The following is a 20,540-nucleotide window of genomic DNA, read 5'->3' on the forward strand; positions in this document are numbered from 1 at the left end:
ACTAATGTAGATTAAAACAGAACAGGTCTGATTGAAGTCAGGTTGGGGACATGTGGATGCCTAACCTGATAAAACCATAGCAGTCCCTCTGGGAGACCCCAGTGTTCCTGGGAACACTATATGAAAAGCATTTTTCTATTCCAATCCCCTCTTGATACACATGTGTAGACTGAATCAAATCCACATGGTTAGCGAACAACAAACGGCTATGAAATCCAATCTTTTGGTTAATTAGCCAAGTTTGCTTTGTTGTTGTTGTTTTTCGGTATCACCTACCTGTGTGAGTGGATTAAGTCCTTGTCATGAGCAGGCCACTGATAATAGGTACGTATGTGACATTGGAGGGCTAGGCCATTGGGCCTCCCTTTAACACAGCTGAGACAAGTTTAAAGTCGGATGAGGGACTTGACTAAGGAGGGATGGCTACTTGAGGATCTTCAAAGACAAAGCAAATGTGAGGGTGGAGGTGGTTGATTTCCACTTGGCCATTCCTGCGCCTTCAGGGTTGAAGTCTTGGTGCTGGCTTCAACTCAGCTTGGCTGTCCCATGTGCACCTAGTCCTGGATCACAAGTTTACATCCATTTCAATCCTGCCTGTGTTGAGAGGAGCTGCCACAGGGATTTGCTTAGGGTGCTGGGAATTATGCTTCTCCTACACACAGCATGATATAGGTTATGCTGTAGTCTTTTATAGCATTTTAAAAATTGGCACGGAGAGCCAGCCTATTAGTTGGTGCCACCTGAGCAAAGGCAGCGTAGAGTGGGGCGGCCACCGAGATGCCTAACATTGTGTTCTGAAGAGCAGCCAGAGGCGCGATGGAGCGGGCCAGGGACCGTTTACACCTGAGATGGACCACAGAACAGCACGTACCAGAGGGAGAAGTCCAAGTCAAACGGAGAAGCACAGCCTCACTGAACAACCAGGAGTGCCACCTGTACCCAAGGCGATCTCAGCAGCAGCAGCAAGTACCTGTGGTGGATTTCCAGGCGGAACTGAGACAGGCATTCTTAGCTGAGACACCAAGAGGTGGTTAAAGCAGTATTGGAACACCCAGGTAGCAGATTCCAAGAGAGAAAAACAAAGAAAAAAACCAGGCTCTATCTACTATTCGAAGCTTCCGCCCCAGCTTGCATTGTTTGTAGGAGAACCTTCGTCATACCTTGATCTGTAGCCTTCCCTTAGGTCTTAAGGATCCTGAAACTTCCCTGTGGACATTGGATTTGGTGGAACAGCAATCGTGACTGTGGGGAAGAGCAGCAAGATGCTGCAGCACATTTACTATAGGGTGAGATGTGTCCTGCAAGATGACCAGATCTTCTTGGTGCCTTTAAGGCTTTTGACAAGCATATGAACTTGATCCTCTGCGATTGTGATGAGTTCAGGAAGATCAAGCCAGAGAATGCTAAGTAGCCAGAGCATGAAGAAAAGCGGGTTTTGGGTCTGGTGTTGCTGCAAGGGGAGAACTTGGTTTCCATGACTGTGGAGGGACCAACCCCCAGAGATACTGGCATTGCTTGGGTTCCACTTGCTGGAGCTGCAGGAGGCCCTGGGGTTGGTAGGGCAGCTGGCAGAGGTGTTCCAACTGGTGTTCCAATGCCCCAGGCTCCTGCTGGATTAGCAGGCCTTGTCTGAGGGGTTGGGGGCCCATCCCAACAGGTAATGACCCCACAAGGAAGAGGCACTGTCACAGCTGCTGCAGTTCCTGCTACTGGCAACATTGCTGGAACCCCAACTCAGTATCCACCAGGACGGGGGACTACACCTGCTGCTCGAGTAACCCCACCTCCAGGAATTATGGCTCTTCCACCTGCTATGAGACCATCCATGGGCCCACCGATTGGGCTTCTTTCTACTCGAGGCATGCCCCTCCAGGAATGAGACCCCCTCCCCCAGAAATAAGAGGTCCATCTCCCCCAGGAATGCATCCACCAAGACCCTAGGATACTATTGGTCCTTCTTAGTCACTTTTTTTCCTGCAATGTGTCTTGTGAAATATGTGGACTGTTTGTGAGCTTTTTGTCCCCTCTGCTGCATTAATATTAGCTAATAAATACATAGATCAATTAAACTGTGAGGTACTGTTCTACAAAAAAAAATTGGGGGGTTGTCTATATTGCAGGATGTCCTTTCATTCTTTCACTAATAGAGGCAGCAGGATGTATGTAGAAGAGAATATGGTGTGGGGACTCAAGGAATCTGTATTCTAGACCAGATCTTTTCACCAATTAGCTGTGTGTTTGGGGGGCATATTATTTAGCCTCTCTGCACCCCCGTGTCCTCATCTGTAAAATAATGCCCTCTGGCTCAGATTTGTTTCTGAAATGCTTTTGGCTTTACTGGGCCATCAGAAAAATCTAATGTTCTCTGGTAACTTTGAGTTATATTAAAACAAAACAAATAATTATAAGCAGTCATTTTATGAATAAAATGCTTCTATATGCCAAGAATTTTAAATTAGGCTCCATGACAAAAGCATTTATTTCTGATATGAGTGAAAACTTGAGATAAGTCAGTAAGGATGGTATTAAGCCTTGTAAATATCATCCAACTGTGATCTGGAACTGTGGAACTGTCCCCATGGGTGAGAACATCTGGGCACTCTGCTGGCTTCATTTCAGGCGTTCACTTACCCAATACATGCTCGCTTTGTTTCTTCCGTATCTCATTATTCAATTAAAAAACATATTCAGTTGATACCATGGATTCATTCAATAAACGTCATTTGATGCATCTGGGAGGAACCTGCTACCTATGTAACACTGTTTTCATTGTTAATAATAATAGTATCAATATAAAAGATAAGTTCCCAACTTTGAAGATCTAATAATCTCACTCAGGAGGGAAAATGTATATGGTAAAGAGATAGGTGACTTCATATGACAGTACACGAATAGGGTCCAAGAGAAGGATACAGGATATAAGGATATAAACTTTGAAGTGAGGGGGTGGGGTGGTGATGTGGGCTAGAGTGTACAGGAAGTGTTCAGGAATGTCTTCCGCTGTTCCTTAACACATAAAATTAGCACAGGTGAAGAGGAGGAAAGAGGCCACTTTAGGTAGGGGAAAGGACTGTGCAAAAGCAGCGAATTAGATAAGATTAAGAGATATATGAATTTGCTAAAGATGAAAGATATATGAATTTGCTAAAGACCTGGATCTTTAGCAGGTGGAAAGAAAGGCTTCTATGAGAGACTAGTGGGGGCAGGGATGGCATAGAATCTTCCATTCTGGGAAGGTATTGAAAGTCGGGTGAAGAATTTTGGCCATTATCTCACAGTCATAGAGGTCCTTCTTTCCTTTTTCTTTATAAGCTGTTTTGCTCAGTGGAAATGTTATTAGTAAAATCGCAGAGGAGTCCTAATAGAAAATGAAAAAAAAAAAAAAGACTGTAGAAAAGCCACTTGGGGAGCAGATGAGAACAAGAGGTTATAAAACACTGGAAAGGCAGCAGAGCTTGGAAGGCCCATGATAGAGGCAGAGACCAGACTGTGTGACCATTTCAGTGTTCAGTTTCTCTTGCTCTGGGTACCGTGGGCTGGAAGGCAGTGCAGGGTACCAAGGAGATGTCTGGAGGAGAATGCTGGAGAAAGAGAGCAGAACAAAAGAAGAGACCAGGAGAAGATAGATGGAGACAGAGAATCAGACAAGAGTGAAGGATGAGGGGAACAAAGAGTGCGTGGTCAATGAGGTGGAAGACAAAGGAAATTAATCAAAATGATTATGTGGCAGGTTTGGAGTTCGACTCACAAATTGAGGTACATAAGAATATGTAACTATTTTATGTAAATTATTCTCCTTTGACTTCAGGCCCCCAATCTGCAGGAGGCAGAAATGTAATCTCAGTCATTTCAGCTTCCTCCCGTCAAATCCCCGAACTTGTCCCTCATTCCTGGGGCCTTCAGTAGTACCCAGGCGACGGAGGTGGCTGGAGCAGGCCGGGCATCTGCCCTTGGTGGGGCATCCGTCCACTGAGCATGTGTCAATCCCGCCACAATCACCCGTCCATGCAGTTCACCGTGGAGGCACACCTCATTCTTACCTAGCAGGCATTCAGGATCTCCCAGGGCCTTTTCTGGGCCCCTCTCTTTCACTGGAGAATCATGGTGTTTGTGCAATACCGGCGGTGAGGAAGTTCAATAGATTTGCTATCTCCCTGGACAGGTCTTCTTTGCTCTGGGAAAATAAAGTTATCTCAGGATTTCGTCCCCCTGCCCTTCTGGTACCCCCAGAGATCCAACCCCAGAGTAGGACCAACTTGTTTCTAGGTTTTCTTCCCTTCTACTCCAACTTTCCTCCTTCTCCCAAATGCAGGGAACTGTCTGCATTTTTGAGGGCAGATTGCACTCTTATCAAATGCTCCCCTCTTACCTTCCTATCTCTGATGAGGCTGAATCATTTTATACGCAGGAAAGATGACACAGAGTGGTTATATGACTTACTTGAGGCCACACGGCTTGTCAGTGACAAAATGGGTAAAATTGAAAATATGCTAGCTTGACTACCTTTTTCTCCTTCCCCCCTTCCCTCTTCCCTTCCTCCCTCCCCCCTCCCTCCCTCCCTTCCTTCCATTCTCCCTCCCTCCCTTCTTTTTTTCCCTCTCTTCTCTCCTCTCTCTCTTCTTTCCTCCCTCTCTTCAAAAGAATTTATTATGTGCCAGACTGTATACAAGTACCAGATAGACCATACTGAACAAATTAAACAAATGAAATGGATTGCTTTCATGAGTTGCCAGTCTAGTAGGGGAGATGGACATCGAACACTGCATACACAGACTCGGAATTAAACTGTGGTCAGTACAATGGGTTCTATGAGAAAGTAGTAAGGAGAATCTAATTTAGACTAGACAATCAAGGAAGATCTTTCTGAGGAAGAGACATCTGAACTGAGAACTCAGACAGGGATGAGAGCATTCCAGGTATAGGGAATGGCTTATGCAAAGAGTTGGCATGTTCAAGGAGCTCAAAAACATGCCTGTGACTGAACTATTTGAAAGGGGGAAAATGAAACAAGATGTGGTTGGAGAATGAGAAGGACCAGAGTCTATAGGGCTTTATCAGCAAAGTTAAGAAATTTGGATTTTATTCTAAGCTTAATTGAAAACAAAACTTAAACAGTGAATGACATAATCTGATTAACATTTGAAAAAATGTATTCTGGCTGCTCTGTGGAAAATGGATTGGAGTGAGGAAGGATGGAAAAGAAGAGACCATTTGTGAGTTGGGGGCCCTTTAAGTATTCTTGGGAAAGGTGATGTGGGTTTGGAGCAGGGGTGCGAAAATGGGGAAGGAAAGAAATGGAAGAATCAAGTCGTACTTTGGAAGAGTTGACAGATTACTGGATTTGAGATGTTAGTGGGGACATAGCTCCCCAATTTCAGACATGAATTATTATTCCCTCTACTCTAGAAACCCTATTGAATCCCATTAAGATGTAAGTTCGGTTGTTATAATAGAAAACCATGTGAGATAGCCTTTTCTAGAATAGCAGATGTCAGTGCTTCAAGGACGTATGGCACTGAGATGGCTAGATATTTCTAAGGCATATAAATTAGATAAGTGGATAAATCAGGAATCTGGTATAAGAAGTGTGTTTACAACCCCCAAGCCTATTCTTAGATACTGATTAATAATAAGTTTTTACCAAATAATTCCCAAAATTGTTATTAATATTGATCACCAGACACTTGTAAATTTTCAACCACATTTATGTCTCTCGCCTATATTTGATCCCAATAATAAATAAGGTGGATTTCTTCCCACACAATAGAAATAAATAGGGCCCCAGTAACTTGGCAGCTCATAGGTCAAATGACAGTAACTCATAGGTCAAATGACAATTCAGAGGTGGAGGAATGACTGGACCCTTCATCTTTGTAACAATCACTGAGATCTAGGAAGAGAGAAGAGCGGCCTAACAGTCCTTTAAACATGTTGATTCATTCCAGTCTGGGTTGTTTTCACTGAAAACTTAGAAAAACAATCTGTAAACTGGTCCTTGGGCCTTGGTGAGAATTTCTCAAAGGCAGTGAGGCCCACGTTGGGAGCATGTACAGTAAGGATGAGCATAGCCATCAGTCTTTCACAGTAAGACTGTTTCTCAGTCCAACATCTAGACTCTTATTTGGTCTTCCAGTTTGGGGCAGTTTGACACCCTAACAGAAGATAGTTTAGTCACCTTTGTAAATGACTTCATGTAGTTATTATTACAGTAAGTAGTTCTAGCAAAGAAAGAAAGCAAATCTGAACAAAAACAATGTTGGAGCAGGTGTTCTAGCTGTTGGAGAAAAGTTATGAGTGACATCACTCAATCACCTTGTTTCTCTAATAATAATATATTACTTTTTAGAGGCATTGGCTTTTTTTTGAAGCATTGCTTTTTTTCTGTGTGCCACCTTTTATAAATTTCACATCTAATATTTTCCCCCTTTGAGTGTGCCACAGCAGAAGCAAGTTATGTTTGCAGAAGGTGGGCTGGAGGAATGTTAATCCTGTTTGGAATAAAGCTCTTTCCTAAGTTTATTTAGAAACCAACATAACACTTAGCAAGACACTTCTGATATATTTTGCCTTTTACTTGAGTTTCTCAAATCCAAAACGTTGCATTTTAGAGCTTAGAGAAAATTTAAATGAAAACAAAAAAACCCAATTTCTCATGTCCCTCAATTGAAAAATCTGAAAGGAAGAGTATCTGCATTAAATGATGTTATGCACATTTTAGTAGTAGACCAGACACAGACATCCATGTATCACATTTTCTTCCCATGTGGAAAGAGCACTGATTGAGGGGAATGCTTTCCCCTTATACCAATGGAGAGGAAAAGGGATTCTATTTTCTAGGTATCTTATTTAGTAAAATTAAGCAAAGCTGGATTTAAAGCCTTTAATGAAGACAATAGAATATGTTAAGTAACCAACTAATATTCTGCTGAAAACCTGACCACCCTCAGGAGGCCTCACAGAGTCTATGATTGGACTGTGAGTCTCTTCCAACGTGTTTTTGATTTGGATAACTCCAAATCTACCCCATCCCCTTGCCATTTCAAGCAGCACTATCACAGTTCAGGCAATCAACAGACACCTGGAGGTAGAGAATATTCAATCTGCTGTCGGGAACGCAGGGGAGACAGGATGTTAATTTGCAGCAGTCACCTCAAAATTGGGACACGTGGTGCTCCTGCGGACTCCCCCGCCTCTGAGAAGACTCTCCTCAGAGACTTCCTTTCATTCCCTCAAGACTGGATCAGGTTGGCTTGGACGTGCCATAAGAAAATGCTATAGATGCAGCAAGAGAAATAACTTTCTTTTCCTACGATGATTATCGCGAAGAACTCATGTCAAGAATAAGTAAACTTACCTTCAGAGTTTAATAAGCACTGATTGGTAGAAGGGGAAGGAAAGTGGAACTCGGAAATTCTGTATTTCACGCGTGCTTATCTTCTGTAGCCTGGGTTGGGTGTGTGGGCTAGCTCAGTTAGAAAGGAAGCAGGCCAAAAGGAGAGGTAGATAATAAAAAGGAACTTTATCAGGGAGCTTCCTATACTGTTGATAGTTAACGTCATTATTGAGTGTCTAGTGTTTCCACTAGAAATGTCCAATATGCAAATAAACAAATGGTCATGGACACAGTCCCTTCAGAATTAGCCACTTTAAGGGACGATTGAAATGTAGTGGGGATTTCAGGGGTAGGGAGAATACATACACTTAAATGGATAATTTGTCATTACCTGAGGCCCCTATTGGCATTGATAATGTTCCACAAGGGCTTAGAATTTAGAGATAGGTTGAATAAAAATGAACAAGGAAAACAACAGCAGTGAGTGTATGTAAACGCCATCCAAAGCCAGTGTGATCGCTGCTGCTTCTACTACAAATAGCAAACATTTACTGTGTCTTTCTCATGTGCCGATCAATGGTCTAAGTCCCCTCTATGTATAAGTTATTTAAATCCTCATAACAATGGGAATTATTATTCCCATTTTGTAAGAAGTGAAACTAAAGCACAGAAAAGGTGAGTAACTTGCTCATAGGAACATGGTACTAATAGCACATCCAAAGCACGTTATTCTGCCTCTTCACCATGATGACTACACTGCATCTGTAATGAGAGAACAAAATGGAACTTGCATGAAAAACGTACCTAGCAAGTAGGCTGTACATGGTTCATTAGCTTACCAGGAGGCATCATTTTAAGGGTTGCCTAATTAATGGTTTAAGAATAATTCCTTTATAGAAATAGTTTGTGTATAAATAGTTCAACAGATAGTGATATAATGCCATGCTCATTGTAATAAACATGTTTTAGATCTGCAGGACCTTACTGCCAAATGGTATGTACTTTTTATTCCTTCTTTTGAAGACAATTAATTGAACTCATGAACTGTTGGGCATATCAGGTACTTTAGTCAGTGTACGTTAATTTGAATAAAGTTACATTGAAGTATTGGGATCCTAGGTTTAAAACAGTGACTTGCATTTTTTAAGGGTATCAGAGGCAACTCCTGTAATCTCTTTTATTCCTGAATCTCTGTGTCTCATTCTGACAAATTTTGGATAGGAACTGTACAAAAGTCATCCTCAAAAAATACAGATGTTCTATTTTGCTGAAGACCTGACTTTATAACTATGTCTAAATGTCTTTGTCATCTAGAAAACACAAAAATAAGAGCCCGAGGATTTGAGGGAAGGTTTGGAACATGGCGATGGAGGAATAACATTCCTAGAAGAAGTGAAGGTACTTTCTCCTCCCGGGTCCACCTGAGCATGCAGCGTCCAGTGAAAGTGATGAGAGGATGGTGTTCGTGAAGTGTACACATGCAGTGACACCCTCACCTTCCTAACATCTACAGATGCCATCGTAGACATTTTTCAAGCCCTCTTTTTGCCATCCACACAGCTTGGAATACTTTGGTAGGCCTTTTACCTAATTTTTAACCCTCAGAGATGCTGAGGCAGGGGCAAACATATGGTATAAATGGAATGAATGAAGGCAAATGAGTGCAAAGAGAAGCATTTGCCTAACCTCAGGAAGATAGACAGGTCTTTCCTAAATTGTTGTAGAAGTAAAGAGCTATTGGATCGATCTTTATGTGATTGTTCCTCCCTAGTTTTAATAAAGTATTCCAGTTTGGGGGAAATTCCTTCCCTTGTCAATAAAATATAACAAGAAGAAAACTTTAAAATATTTGCAGCCCTTCCTCTAGAATTTCATGTGAATTTTGCCTGTCTCTCTCCTCTTGATACTCCTTTTCATGCAAAGCATTCTTGTGTATTTCTTCCATTGTATTTTTCATGAAGAAAATATAGTGATTATCCAAGATAAGCAGACAAGATCAGGGCAGAGTTTACCTTTCTTCGTGATGCGGTACCAGACTTGTTTAGATTTAGTGCTCTTGAAGGCAATAGGTGTGTCTTTTTTATCTTTATTGGTATCTGTGTACATATTAGGCACACAGTAAATTATCTGACTGTATCAATTAATGAACAAACAAGAACGAATGACAATAGTAGATGTTTCTGAAAGGTTTTCAAAAACGATTTAGAGAACATTTTGGAATTCAAGTTAAAAAAATTCACTCAAATGAGATTTTGGGGGATTTCATGTGATTAACTCTTTACATTATCTCGTAGTAATTATACAGAAATCTCTATTTATGTAAACACAGTGAATGCATCATAACACTAGAATAAGTATACAAATACTGCATGTCAAATTAGGTTATAATCACTTTCAAGGGACGTGATTTCCTAGTTAAACAGATTCGTTTACATCTTGTGAAATAAAAAATAAGTGAAAATAACTATATAAAATCAGGCTTACAGCTGGACAGATCTGCTTGGCAATGGTCCAGGCCCTGAATGGGGAAAGCCCCACCAGCTGAGGCATGCTCAGGACGCCCAGGATGACTTTACAGGCTCGGCTGGAGAGGGGTCTGTGGCTGCTGTCCTGACTGCATCCTGTCCCTAGTTACCTATGGGGAAGATGGGCTACCTTAACGTTTAAGATGAGACTCTTGCTGTGAGGGGGTTGGGATGGAATGGAAACTTGCTCAGTAGAGGAGAAAACAAAGGCAATTCAACATTACACGCTTAGGTAAAAAGCATATTAGAATAAGTCAGGGATCCTCTCGCTAGAAGAGCAAATAGGTGAAGCTGACATTGGAATCCCAGGAGTTTAGAGTCAGGGTTTGAGTATCACAGATCATCTGGTCCAACCCTTGTAATATAGATGGGGAAAAGTGGCCAAACAAGGCAAGGAGCAGTACCAAGATTGAGACCCAGAACTTTTCCTCCCAAATCTGGTGCTTATTTATGACATAACTGAAGCTCATCCTTTTAAGGGAGATCATCCTTTTAAGGGAAATCATTTTTTAAAAGCTGCTCATTTTGATGCATATCTCTAAAAAATACATTTTGCCTTGCCCTGACTGAGCTAACACTTCCTGCAACGTTCCCTTGTGTTGACGGCAGAGGGGCCTATCTGTAAAGCTCGTTCATTACATGGTGTCGTAATATAGTGCCATTCTCTATGGCTCATTGTGAAGAGCATTTTGCCTTTTGCTAAGCTTCTGTAAGCCAGGTGTTTTTGCTTATCTTGCCTGTGTCACCATCATGTTCATCTACTGCTTATTTTTGTTGTTTATAAGAATTCACTAAAACTATTTTCTTTTTAACCCGTGGATTCTTACTTGGAGGTAGGTCTGTATTTCTCCTACTGAGTAAAAAATCTTTGGTTTTTATTATTAGCTTAATTGATACTCATTTTTGTTCAAAACTACATTTGTTGAACACTTACTGTATGCCATGCTGTGCATACGTTGGTTTCTTCCCACATTCCGTTGGTTGAATTGCCCTGAGCAGGGCTTGGCAAACTGTGGCCTGGGAGCCAGATCTGGCCTACTGCCTGTTCTTGTCAATAAAATTTTGTTGGAGCACAGTCACGCTCATTTGTTTGCATATTGTCAATGGTTGTTTTGTACCACAACAGCAGAGCTGAGTAATTGTGATAGAGACGATATGGCCCATAAAGACGAAAATATTTGCCATTTGGCCCTTAACACAAAATGTTGCCAACCCATGATCTCGAGTGTGAACCCTCGATTATCTGGCTGGCTGGATAAGAGAGCCAAATAAAATAGACACTACACTGTAGCTGCCCTGAGCACTACTTACTCACAAGTGTTTGTGGCCAGGAGTCATAACCATGGCACCAAACAACATAGAGAGAACCAACAACATCCTAGTCTGGGGAACACAAGGCTTCTCCAGATTTGTTTAGATTATTTTCAAACCCTGTTCCTAGAACCATCCCCAATCTGTACTAATACTATAAACTTGTAGCTTTTCCATTACAAATTTATTGTTATTTCTTTTACCTCTTTTTTTGTTCCTTAGGAAAAGGTAATTAGGCTATAAACTGAGGTCTGACAACTAATTTCAGTCAAGGCAAGATTAATACAAAGCAGGCAGATAATTTTCATCCTGTGAAATTAAAATAGATACATTTTAATGACATTCTGAAAAATCCATGTCTCATGTTTTTCCTTTGTTTTCCCTCACCTTCCCTTGTTCTCGTGTGATCCCTATTCTGTGTGGGTAGTGACATGTGCTAATTCAGGCAAACTACCAGCTCACTGCTTTGCTGTCCTCCACGGCTCTTCCTCCCATCCCCACGATTGACCTTTGGGTGGAAAGCTGCTTCTTTCCTTTGCTTGTAGGGGTTTCCCTACACTGAAAAGACAGGACCATCTGAGGGAAAGGTAGTCACTGCCCACCCCTTGAATTTTCAAATTTTCACTGACATTACAAAGAGCCAGTGTGCTTAATCTATATTAGAGCTTCAAGAATTAAAGGTTAGTGGCATCCTGGGCGTGGGTGTGCACTGTGCACATGTTCTGGGGAGAGTTTCCAACATTGCTGTGTTCTGTCACTCCAAGAACATATTGAATATGCATCTCAATGTCAGCAGCACCTTGAGATGTTATCTCCAAAATTATCACCTGCCTTCTGAAAACATAACCCTAGATATATTGATTGGTTAAAAGGCAGGATCTGAAGGAATAAGTCAGTGTCTCCGTGGATTATCCTAACCAAATAAGGCAAGTATTAACCTAGATACTCACTGATCTGCCAGTATTTGGTTTGAAATGTAGGCATCTCCACTAAAGTTATGTGGTTCATTCTTTGGAATATTTCTTCCAGACGTTTAAATACATTACCACTAAGCCAGAACCAAAGAAAGCATAAAAAGCATTTTAAGGAATAAATTCAGCAAGTTTCCATTTGTACCAGATAGTGAAATTGTTGACATGCATTATGAGGCATGTGTATTTTTCAGCCTGTCAGGTTTCAGTCACACGCTCGGGATGGAATATTTCAGCTGTCAGGGGTTGTGTAGAAAGGTCTCAGACCATTTAGGTAGTAGCACTTCCTAACAAATAGTTTCCACATCACCGTATCCTGCTATTTAGGCAAGTCAGAAGAAAAGCTTATTTCATTAATTATGCTATAAATGTAACTTCAGTGAAGGGTAGCCGGCTAAATACAAGCTGAAAGGGCTGGTAGGGATTCTCTCCATCGAAGTGTTGAGCTTCGCGCAATTTTATTCAGATGCACTTCCACTACTAAGGAGGCTATGAGTTGATCGACTGTATCTAGAATCAACTACAGTGGTGAAAACACAAATTGCAAACCAGCATGAAGTCACAAAGGGAAAGGAGGAAAGAGGAGAAGTAAAAGTCGGGGACTCGTACGTACTTTTCATTTTCCTCTAGGAAAAATAAGTATTGGACCAGCTGCCCGGAGTCCAACAGTAATGGGAGCGAGCCTAATTATTGTTAGGCGAGGGCCTAATGAGAAGTGCTACCCACACAGCCTTCCTTTGTGTTTCCAGTTGCTTCTGTTTGCAGAGGAGTCTGGATTTTTGTTGGAGGTAAATGATTATGTTCCCCCTGCTTGATGTGCTAGAATGAAATGTGGTTGTTAAGGAAAGAGAGGACCTGGACTGGATAGTCTCTTGTCCACAAATTTTTTGTGTGGGCCATTGAGGAAGGTTACAATGTAATATTGTTGGTAACAGGGTGAGGAGGCTTGGAGCTAGCTTAGCTACCATCTTTGAAACCTTTTGTGGGCACTCCTGTCTCCTTCCTCTCAAGGAATCTTTTTTTTTTTTGCGGTACGCGGGCCTCTCACGGTTGTGGCCTCTCCCGTTGCAGAGCACAGGCTCCGGACGCGCAGGCTCAGCGGCCATGGCTCACGGGCCCAGCTGCTCCGCGGCATGTGGGATCCTCCCAGACCGGGGCACGAATCCACGTCCCCTGCATCGGCAGGCGGACGCTCAACCACTGCGCTACCAGGGAAGCCCACCTCTCAGGGAATCTCAATTAGAACATTCTCAGTGCTCTCTTTGTCCTTTTCAATGGAGAAGTCTAGCACAGATCCAGATTAAGCTTTCATCCTCACGAGAGAGTGATGGTACTTTTTCCCCTTTTCCTGATTTCTTGACTAATTTTTCTCAAGATTCAGTGTTCAGAAAAATATTTAAAGTTCCCACACATGGCCAGTATGGAATATCCGATGAAAACACTAATCACTATTTATCGAAGAATCATTCTGTGTATTCTGTTATGTACATCTTTGTGTTTCCTATGGTGACATCAGGACATATTTGTTGAGTAAACCAATAACGGTTAAATAAACCATGAAGATATTTAGCTTTTATTCGCCTATCCCTTTCAGTCTGTCAAGTGATTCCACAGCTGTTAGCTCTTTTGCTATTAGAAGATAGGCCCACAACGGAGCACACTTTATTATTCACATTTTAGACGTGAAGATACAGACTTCATGGCAAAGATTTGGCACAGGGTAGATGGCTAGTAATTGCCAGATTCTTGACGAAAACTCGTGACTCTAGATTTGGAAGCATACTGCTAAGTTTTCTGTCTGCCTATAAAATCTTTGAAATCTTTATCCAGTGTGGAAAAGTTGTTTTCCTTTGGCTTTTTACCTCTAGAGACCCCACATCAGAAGAAAACCAGTTGAAATCCCTGAAGCATGTCCAAATTGCTGAAAGTAGTGGTGTGCTAGAGGCAGTTCTGCTCCTGAGAACCAATAGAGCCCATCTCTTCGCACCTTCAGGTTCACTGGTATCCTGTTGGTAGCTTGAAATGGGCCATAGCAGGAGTGTTTACACCATGGAAATTGGCAAGCGCTACAAATCAGAGAGTTAGTTGTCACCTCTCCAGAGAGTTGGTTGTCACACATCTGCCAGCACACTCCTGGTTAGAAATCTGAGCATCTAGGCAAAAATCCTGCAGCCAAGTTTCTTGATGCTTAGAATATGTTCCAGTGTGCTTGATTTGTAAGACACCGAGTTTCTTTGTGAAGCCTTTTGAGTATATTCTTTTGCAGTCCTTTGAAACTATATGTAGGAGAACATCAGAGTATCTTCTCCAAGAGGGAGAGTGAGGTCTAAGAGTCAAATTAGCTACTTGTTTAAGGCTATGGGTGTTTGTGAACATGTGAGTGTGCTTTATATTACACATAATTTTAAACAACTATGTAAGAAGAGTTTTAAAAGTTTAATGGTGCTGAACCAAGAACAGGAATTAAAAATTGAAAAGAAAATACGAAACTATACCTTGTTTTTCTGCTTTAAAAAATAAGTTTCCTTCTCATTTGCAATTAAGATGCTGAGAATTTGCATAAAATGTGTAAAATTAGAGATAATTGAACTACAGTAGCTATAAAAGTGGCTCTTCCATTTAAAAAATAAATCAGATGTCCACTAAAAGGGTGTAAGAGCCATTCCCCCTTTCTCCTCCCTCTCCCTTTGGGTCTCTGGTATTTTTCACACTTTTATAGCTGATTTTTATTGCCAAACAATCCGTGGAGTTTGTGGCAGCTCTGAGACGACAGCTGGCCCAGGCAGGCCTGTTAACTCTGGCATGTTAAGCACCCTTCAGAAGATTTCAAATCCGGCCTCAGCACCCAGGTTAGTAGATCAAATCCAGGGAGACCTCAGCGAGGCAGTGGGGGTGGAAAGAAAGGGGAACATGGAGAGTAAGGAAGACAAGAAAAGTCAAAGTACAGGAATGTCTGTAAACCAAACATCAATAGCTGTTTTTGTTTCCCTGAACCAGTGTTTCCCCTGGGAACCTCACATGTAAAAGACCCAGTCTGTAAAGGAGTACACCAATGATCAAAGTGGCCACAAATGATGGTCCCAGGCTGATGTTTGTACTCTGATTTCAGGAGCCTTTCTTCCCAGGATGAGGTACAGCCTCCATTCTGAAGGACCAGCCCTGAGCATCTTCCTGAAGCATGTCTTAGGCCTATTCCCTAAGGATGGCCCAACGCTGAGCTGGGCTTTGCCTGTCTCCCTCTGGGGCCCAGACGTGATCATGCCCTGACCAACGGCCTGCTGTTTGTTTGCTGCTCTTGTGAGATGTCTATAATGTTGAATCTTGGCAGGCACACTCTTCCTTTTGTCTCATCTGTCCTCTTCCACGAAGGCAGAAGCACTTCAAGGGCAGAGACTGTGCTTATAAGCGGAGCAACAGAGGCAGGGGCGGCTTCACTGTGGTAAAATGTGATAACGAAAATGCCCACGTGGGGGAAAAAATGTTGAATTCCCGGAAGTGACAAAGCTCTCGAAAGCGAGTAAATGAAAAAATGTCAGCTGTAGTTCTATGTCTTCTGATACAGAGTAAAAATCACAATTTTCACAAAATTTTGATAATAAGTAAAAACAAAGATAAGTGGTCTCTTAAAGTAGAGTGAGATCTCCCGTACTAAGCCATTTTATCTGTGACCCTCAGACATCTGCTCGTGCTGCGCCTGTGTGTTATGCGATAGATCCCAGAGCATCTAGGAAGTATGTAAAAGATGTGTGTTGATCTACTTTGACATCCTTTATTCTCAGGAACCCAGAGCCTTCGCGATCAGCTTAGTCTGGAGAGACCTTTCCCAGCGCAGTTCTTCTCTGCTCAGATTCCTACTCAATCTGCGTCTCGTCTCTTTAAAATAACAAAAGAAAAAAATCCTGCCGTTCCCATAGACTCCTGTCCTCTCTTTGGAAGTGAGTAGCTGATCTGATAATAGGGAATAGGGTTATTGATTTAAAGGGTGACCCTTGGGCTTCCCTGGTGGCGCAGTGGTTGAGAGTCCGCCTGCCGATGCAGGGGACGTGGATTCTTGCCCCGGTCCGGGAGGATCCCACATGCCGCGGAGCGGCTGGGCCCGTGAGCCATGGCCGCTGAGCCTGCGCGTCCGGAGCCTGTGCTCCGCGCTGGGAGAGGCCACAACAGTGAGAGGCCCGCGTACTGCAAAATAAATAAATAAATAATAAATAAAGGGTGACCCTTGCCTAGTAGCTTGCTTCCCTTCAATTTAGGGCATTCTGGAGATGATACATCAACTCATAGTATCTATTCTGCTGGCATCTGAGACACCACTGAAGGCCAGTGGGAAATAATGGCAGCAGGGTTCAAGTATTCTAAATCCCTGCAAACAACACTCCCCCAAGAGCTGTCTCCTCCATTTTTCCATTAAGCCAACGTGGAGGTGCTCCTCATTGGCTACAGGTCTTTCTCTTTTACTTACACCATGGCTTGCCCAGTTCCCATAGAGAATCAACATAAATGGAACATTATTTTTATATATCCTATATTCCACGTGAAGGTGTGTGACTAAAAATTATTCATATTTAATAACATGTATAGCAGAAGCATAATAAATAATGTATAATGATTCTTTATATAGCCTAACCCAATGTTCCTAGCACAACAAGATGAAGAAGGTCTGAAAGTGTTCTGTGGAGTTGCCTCTTGAAAAATGAGGGATGCAGAAGGGCATCTCAGATGTGAGAGGATAGGATGCTGTGAATGACATCTGACACTAGAAAACTGGTACCTGTGGGTGAGAGAGCTGGAATTCATTCTACCATTCTCCCCTTCATGCATGTGAGACCACATGCGACCTCAGAATCTTTCTCAACACAGTGTTCCAAGAAGCAGTTAATTGAGGTTGGCCAGAGCAACAAGGTCTCTTTGGCACTTTTGATACTTATAGAAAAGTATGGTAAGTAATGCTGGTAACAGAATTTGCAAGTTTCTGAATTATCTTTTTCTAGTTGGTGAGTAGAATCTCTTGCAAACCTCGCAAAAGACGCATGCTTTACAGATACCTCACTTAGTAATTTTCTTCCATATACTCCACCGACAGCTCTTCAGTCTGTTACATGGGTATGTAAAAATACAAAACAAGCGGGCTTCCCTGGTGGCGCAGTGGTTAGGAGTCCGCCTGCCGATGTAGGGGACATGGGTTCGTGCCCCGGTCCTGAAGGATCCCACATACCGCGGAGCGGATGGGCCTGTGAGCCATGGCCGCTGAGCCTGCATGTCCGGAGCCTGTGCTCCGCAACGGGAGAGGCCACAGCAGTGAGAGGGCCACGTACCGCCAAAAAAAAAAAAATACAAAATAAGCATTCATTAAAAGCTAAAGAAAGAAACAGGAGTAAAATATGTACCATCTGATCTTCAAAGTTGCTGTTGGTGGACCTCAAACTTGGGTTTTAATTTTCTAACTCTCGACTGTCAAAGAATGTCCTTCACAAGCCTATGCAATGACTGTGGGAAGAAGGACAGGGCTCCAAGATGCTTGAGGGCTTTCGGGGGACACCATGGCCCACTTCAGGGCCACCTGGCCTTCACCTTTTCATTCAGATATCCCTTGTGTTATTACTGAATGTCCCTTCCCACAGGAAATGACCCCTTAATGTCTCCCCTCCAACTAGCAAACTTTCTTCTTAACCTGCCTTCTACTCAATGTAAATTCTATAATTTTTCAAGAGCCTTTTGTGTAATATGGAAACTTCAAGCAGAGGACCCAAGGCATTTTGTTTCATCAGCCTGCTTCTAATTTCATCAAAGCACTAAAAAGATACCCACTTGGCTTTTTACTTGTCCAGTACTCTACTTATTCTCAAACACATTCAAAAGCCACCTCTCTGATTTGAAGGCTCCTCCGCGGAATTATGTAACTGGACCAACAGTTGCCAGCTCTCCACCCTTTTGCTCCCTCACATTGTTGCTGAGCAGACTCCTGTTTTGCAGACCTTCCTCATTGTGTAAATGGCTACATTATCACTGTGTACACATTAGGACAAGCAAATGGGCCCCTGAAGGCAAATAAGTGTTCAAATAACCCAGACAAGGTAGCCCAACTGAATTGAGGATTCACCCTTGTTACAACCTTATTGCCTTATGGCACATGAGCCAGTGGAAGGGACAGACTGCTTCAAGTGTGTTTCTACTGATCTTACTGGCAAATCACAGCTTTATTACAGTAATGAGCCTGACCATATTTCTGTGCTTACGCATATTAGGCACCAAATGTATTTTCTGGCCTGCCAGCCTGTGGTAGCAACTAACACGAGCAATTTGTCCTGGGTTACAGTGTGCGTGCATGCATTAGGTATGAGCATGTTAGTTGCTCTGGGTTATAAAATACTACATGTTTCATCATGCGTATTTTTATATGCACAACTTAACTGTATGCAAAATAGCTTGGCAATTAACCAACACAACTTATTAGTTTACTGCAAGATTATTGCATAAATAATGTGAACTGGGGACAGCCACAATTTCAATTTAGCAATATTAAAAATTTCATAGGATTATTAAATATCTAAAGAAAATGCTGACTTTTTTCCTCTATGGTGTAAGTATTCAGGTTCTTTTAAAAATATCCTGATGCGCCTCTCAATTTCATTTCCCTAAATAACCCTGAGTGACACCCTTTTTAGGAGCTTGTGGGATTTTAGACCGTGAATTCCCCCATACTTGTTGTGAACTGACATTTGGTCTTTGACCCCATCAGCTTCCAGGTAAAGGTAAAACGGTCGTTATTATCATCTCTTCCTCAGGATCATATTTTATGTATGCCACACCTATTGGGTCCATGATTATTAAAAAGTGACATCAACATAATTCAGCTCACACGGTAAAAGCAACGTGTTATGTTTCCTCTGTTTATATTGACCATTGGAACCGTAAAGCTGGGTGCCGTTTGCTTGATTGTGTGATTGTAGAGGAAGTGTACTCATTTGCCGTACTCCGAAAGAGCGGGCCTGTGGAAATAGGTCCTCCTGAGATCTCAATTAAGATGGACTCTTTGTCCTACTGCCCTGGGAAATAAACAAACAAACAAAGTACATGAATAAAGAATTAGAATTGGTGGGAAACCTCTGACAAAGCAATTGCTGTCCTAGCTGCTTCCATACCCATCCCTTATTTTAAGTTGTCAGAGAAACTGCTTCGTTTCCTCCATTCAGGTTGGGTTTATGTAAATGACCACACAGGACAGGTGCCTTTATTTAGTCACTACTAAAGCTGGAATTGTGTTGTACAAGAGCTGATAACATGAAATAAGTGGGCTTATCCCTTCGGAAGCTTTACAGTATGGGTATTTCTCTTTAGCAAATCCTGCTGCGTTTTTAAGTAATACGATAAAACAACATGAATGTCTTTGTGGCGAAAACTGATTGTTTCAGAAGGAACGTGGCTGTTTTATTCTTGTCTTTTATCTCTCCTACACTGGAGTTTTGAAAACATGAACAGCTCCCTGGCCTATGTGTATATATAATAGCTTATTTGCTTATGAACCCCCAAACAATTATTCACGCGCTGAAGAAAGGCAGAATGGGAGGAAACCCCGTGTTGACAGCTGCTACACCCTAAATAAATACAAAACCAAGACAGAAATGTGCTTTTGCAGGCCTGTCACAGTTTAATACGGCTCATGATAGATACTTAGTTCTCTGACAGTGTCCCCTGCACCTTCTCTGGAAAGTTGATAGAAATTACTCCAGCTGAATGCTTAAAGCAGATGTTATCCCATTAATTAGCTCTGGACTCGGGTACACTGGAGACTTTCCCATTTTCAGGCCGAAAGGAATTGGTCCCAGTGAGCGTGCTCTATATCCACATTTAGTATCATCTCATAAACAGCAGTGAAAACACAGCAGGCCCTTGATGAAGATACATGAGCTTATTTCTAATTTAAAGTTATGTTGCTTAACCTTAATGTAATTGGTCACCGGTGGCCAACTGTTTGTATAGTGTGTTGATGACCAAAGAGATGTAATAAATTATAAAACTCTCTGCTTAAATGGAGGGAATGACTGTTTTGTTAAAAGCTTTGCATGTAATAATGGTAAAATAATTACACCTCAGGCCGAATAACTGTGAAGCTGTTAATACAACAACAAGAGTTGTCCTCAGGATAACTCGGTTCATCCCCATTTAAAGCAAGCACATGAAACTGGCTCTTGTATTTAGCCAAAGAGTAACTTGGAAGTTCAATTTCACAGTGATTAAAACAAGTGGGTAAGTCATCCTGTTATCTTATTTGGGGATGATGGTAATGGGTAGTGGGGTGGCTGGGTGAATTAAAATAGCCGGTAGCTATGGTGAACTAGGAAACAAAAAGCACAAATAATTCTATTCTGTACATCAGCTCATAGTCACTGCCAGAAACGTCTT

At 42.1% G+C, this 20,540-nt stretch overlaps 1 protein-coding gene and 1 pseudogene across 2 annotated transcripts; both read left to right on the forward strand.

Moving 5' to 3' along the window:
* Positions 1-785: 785 nt before the first annotated feature.
* LOC309834236 (SNRPN upstream reading frame protein-like) lies at positions 786-1,082 on the forward strand. Its single transcript, XM_082672874.1, has one exon. It carries the CDS (start codon positions 817-819, stop codon positions 1,033-1,035), a length of 219 nt encoding a protein of 72 aa, XP_082529000.1. The 5' UTR covers positions 786-816; the 3' UTR covers positions 1,036-1,082.
* Positions 1,083-1,247: 165 nt separating this feature from the next.
* On the forward strand, positions 1,248-1,941 carry LOC309833614 (small nuclear ribonucleoprotein-associated protein N-like; annotated as a pseudogene). The gene has a single exon. The product of its transcript is annotated as a small nuclear ribonucleoprotein-associated protein N-like (transcript).
* Positions 1,942-20,540: the final 18,599 nt, after the last annotated feature.

The sequence above is a fragment of the Grampus griseus genome, assembly GCF_964374135.1.
Source record: "Grampus griseus genome assembly, chromosome: 15".
NCBI classification, from domain to species: domain Eukaryota; kingdom Metazoa; phylum Chordata; class Mammalia; order Artiodactyla; family Delphinidae; genus Grampus; species Grampus griseus.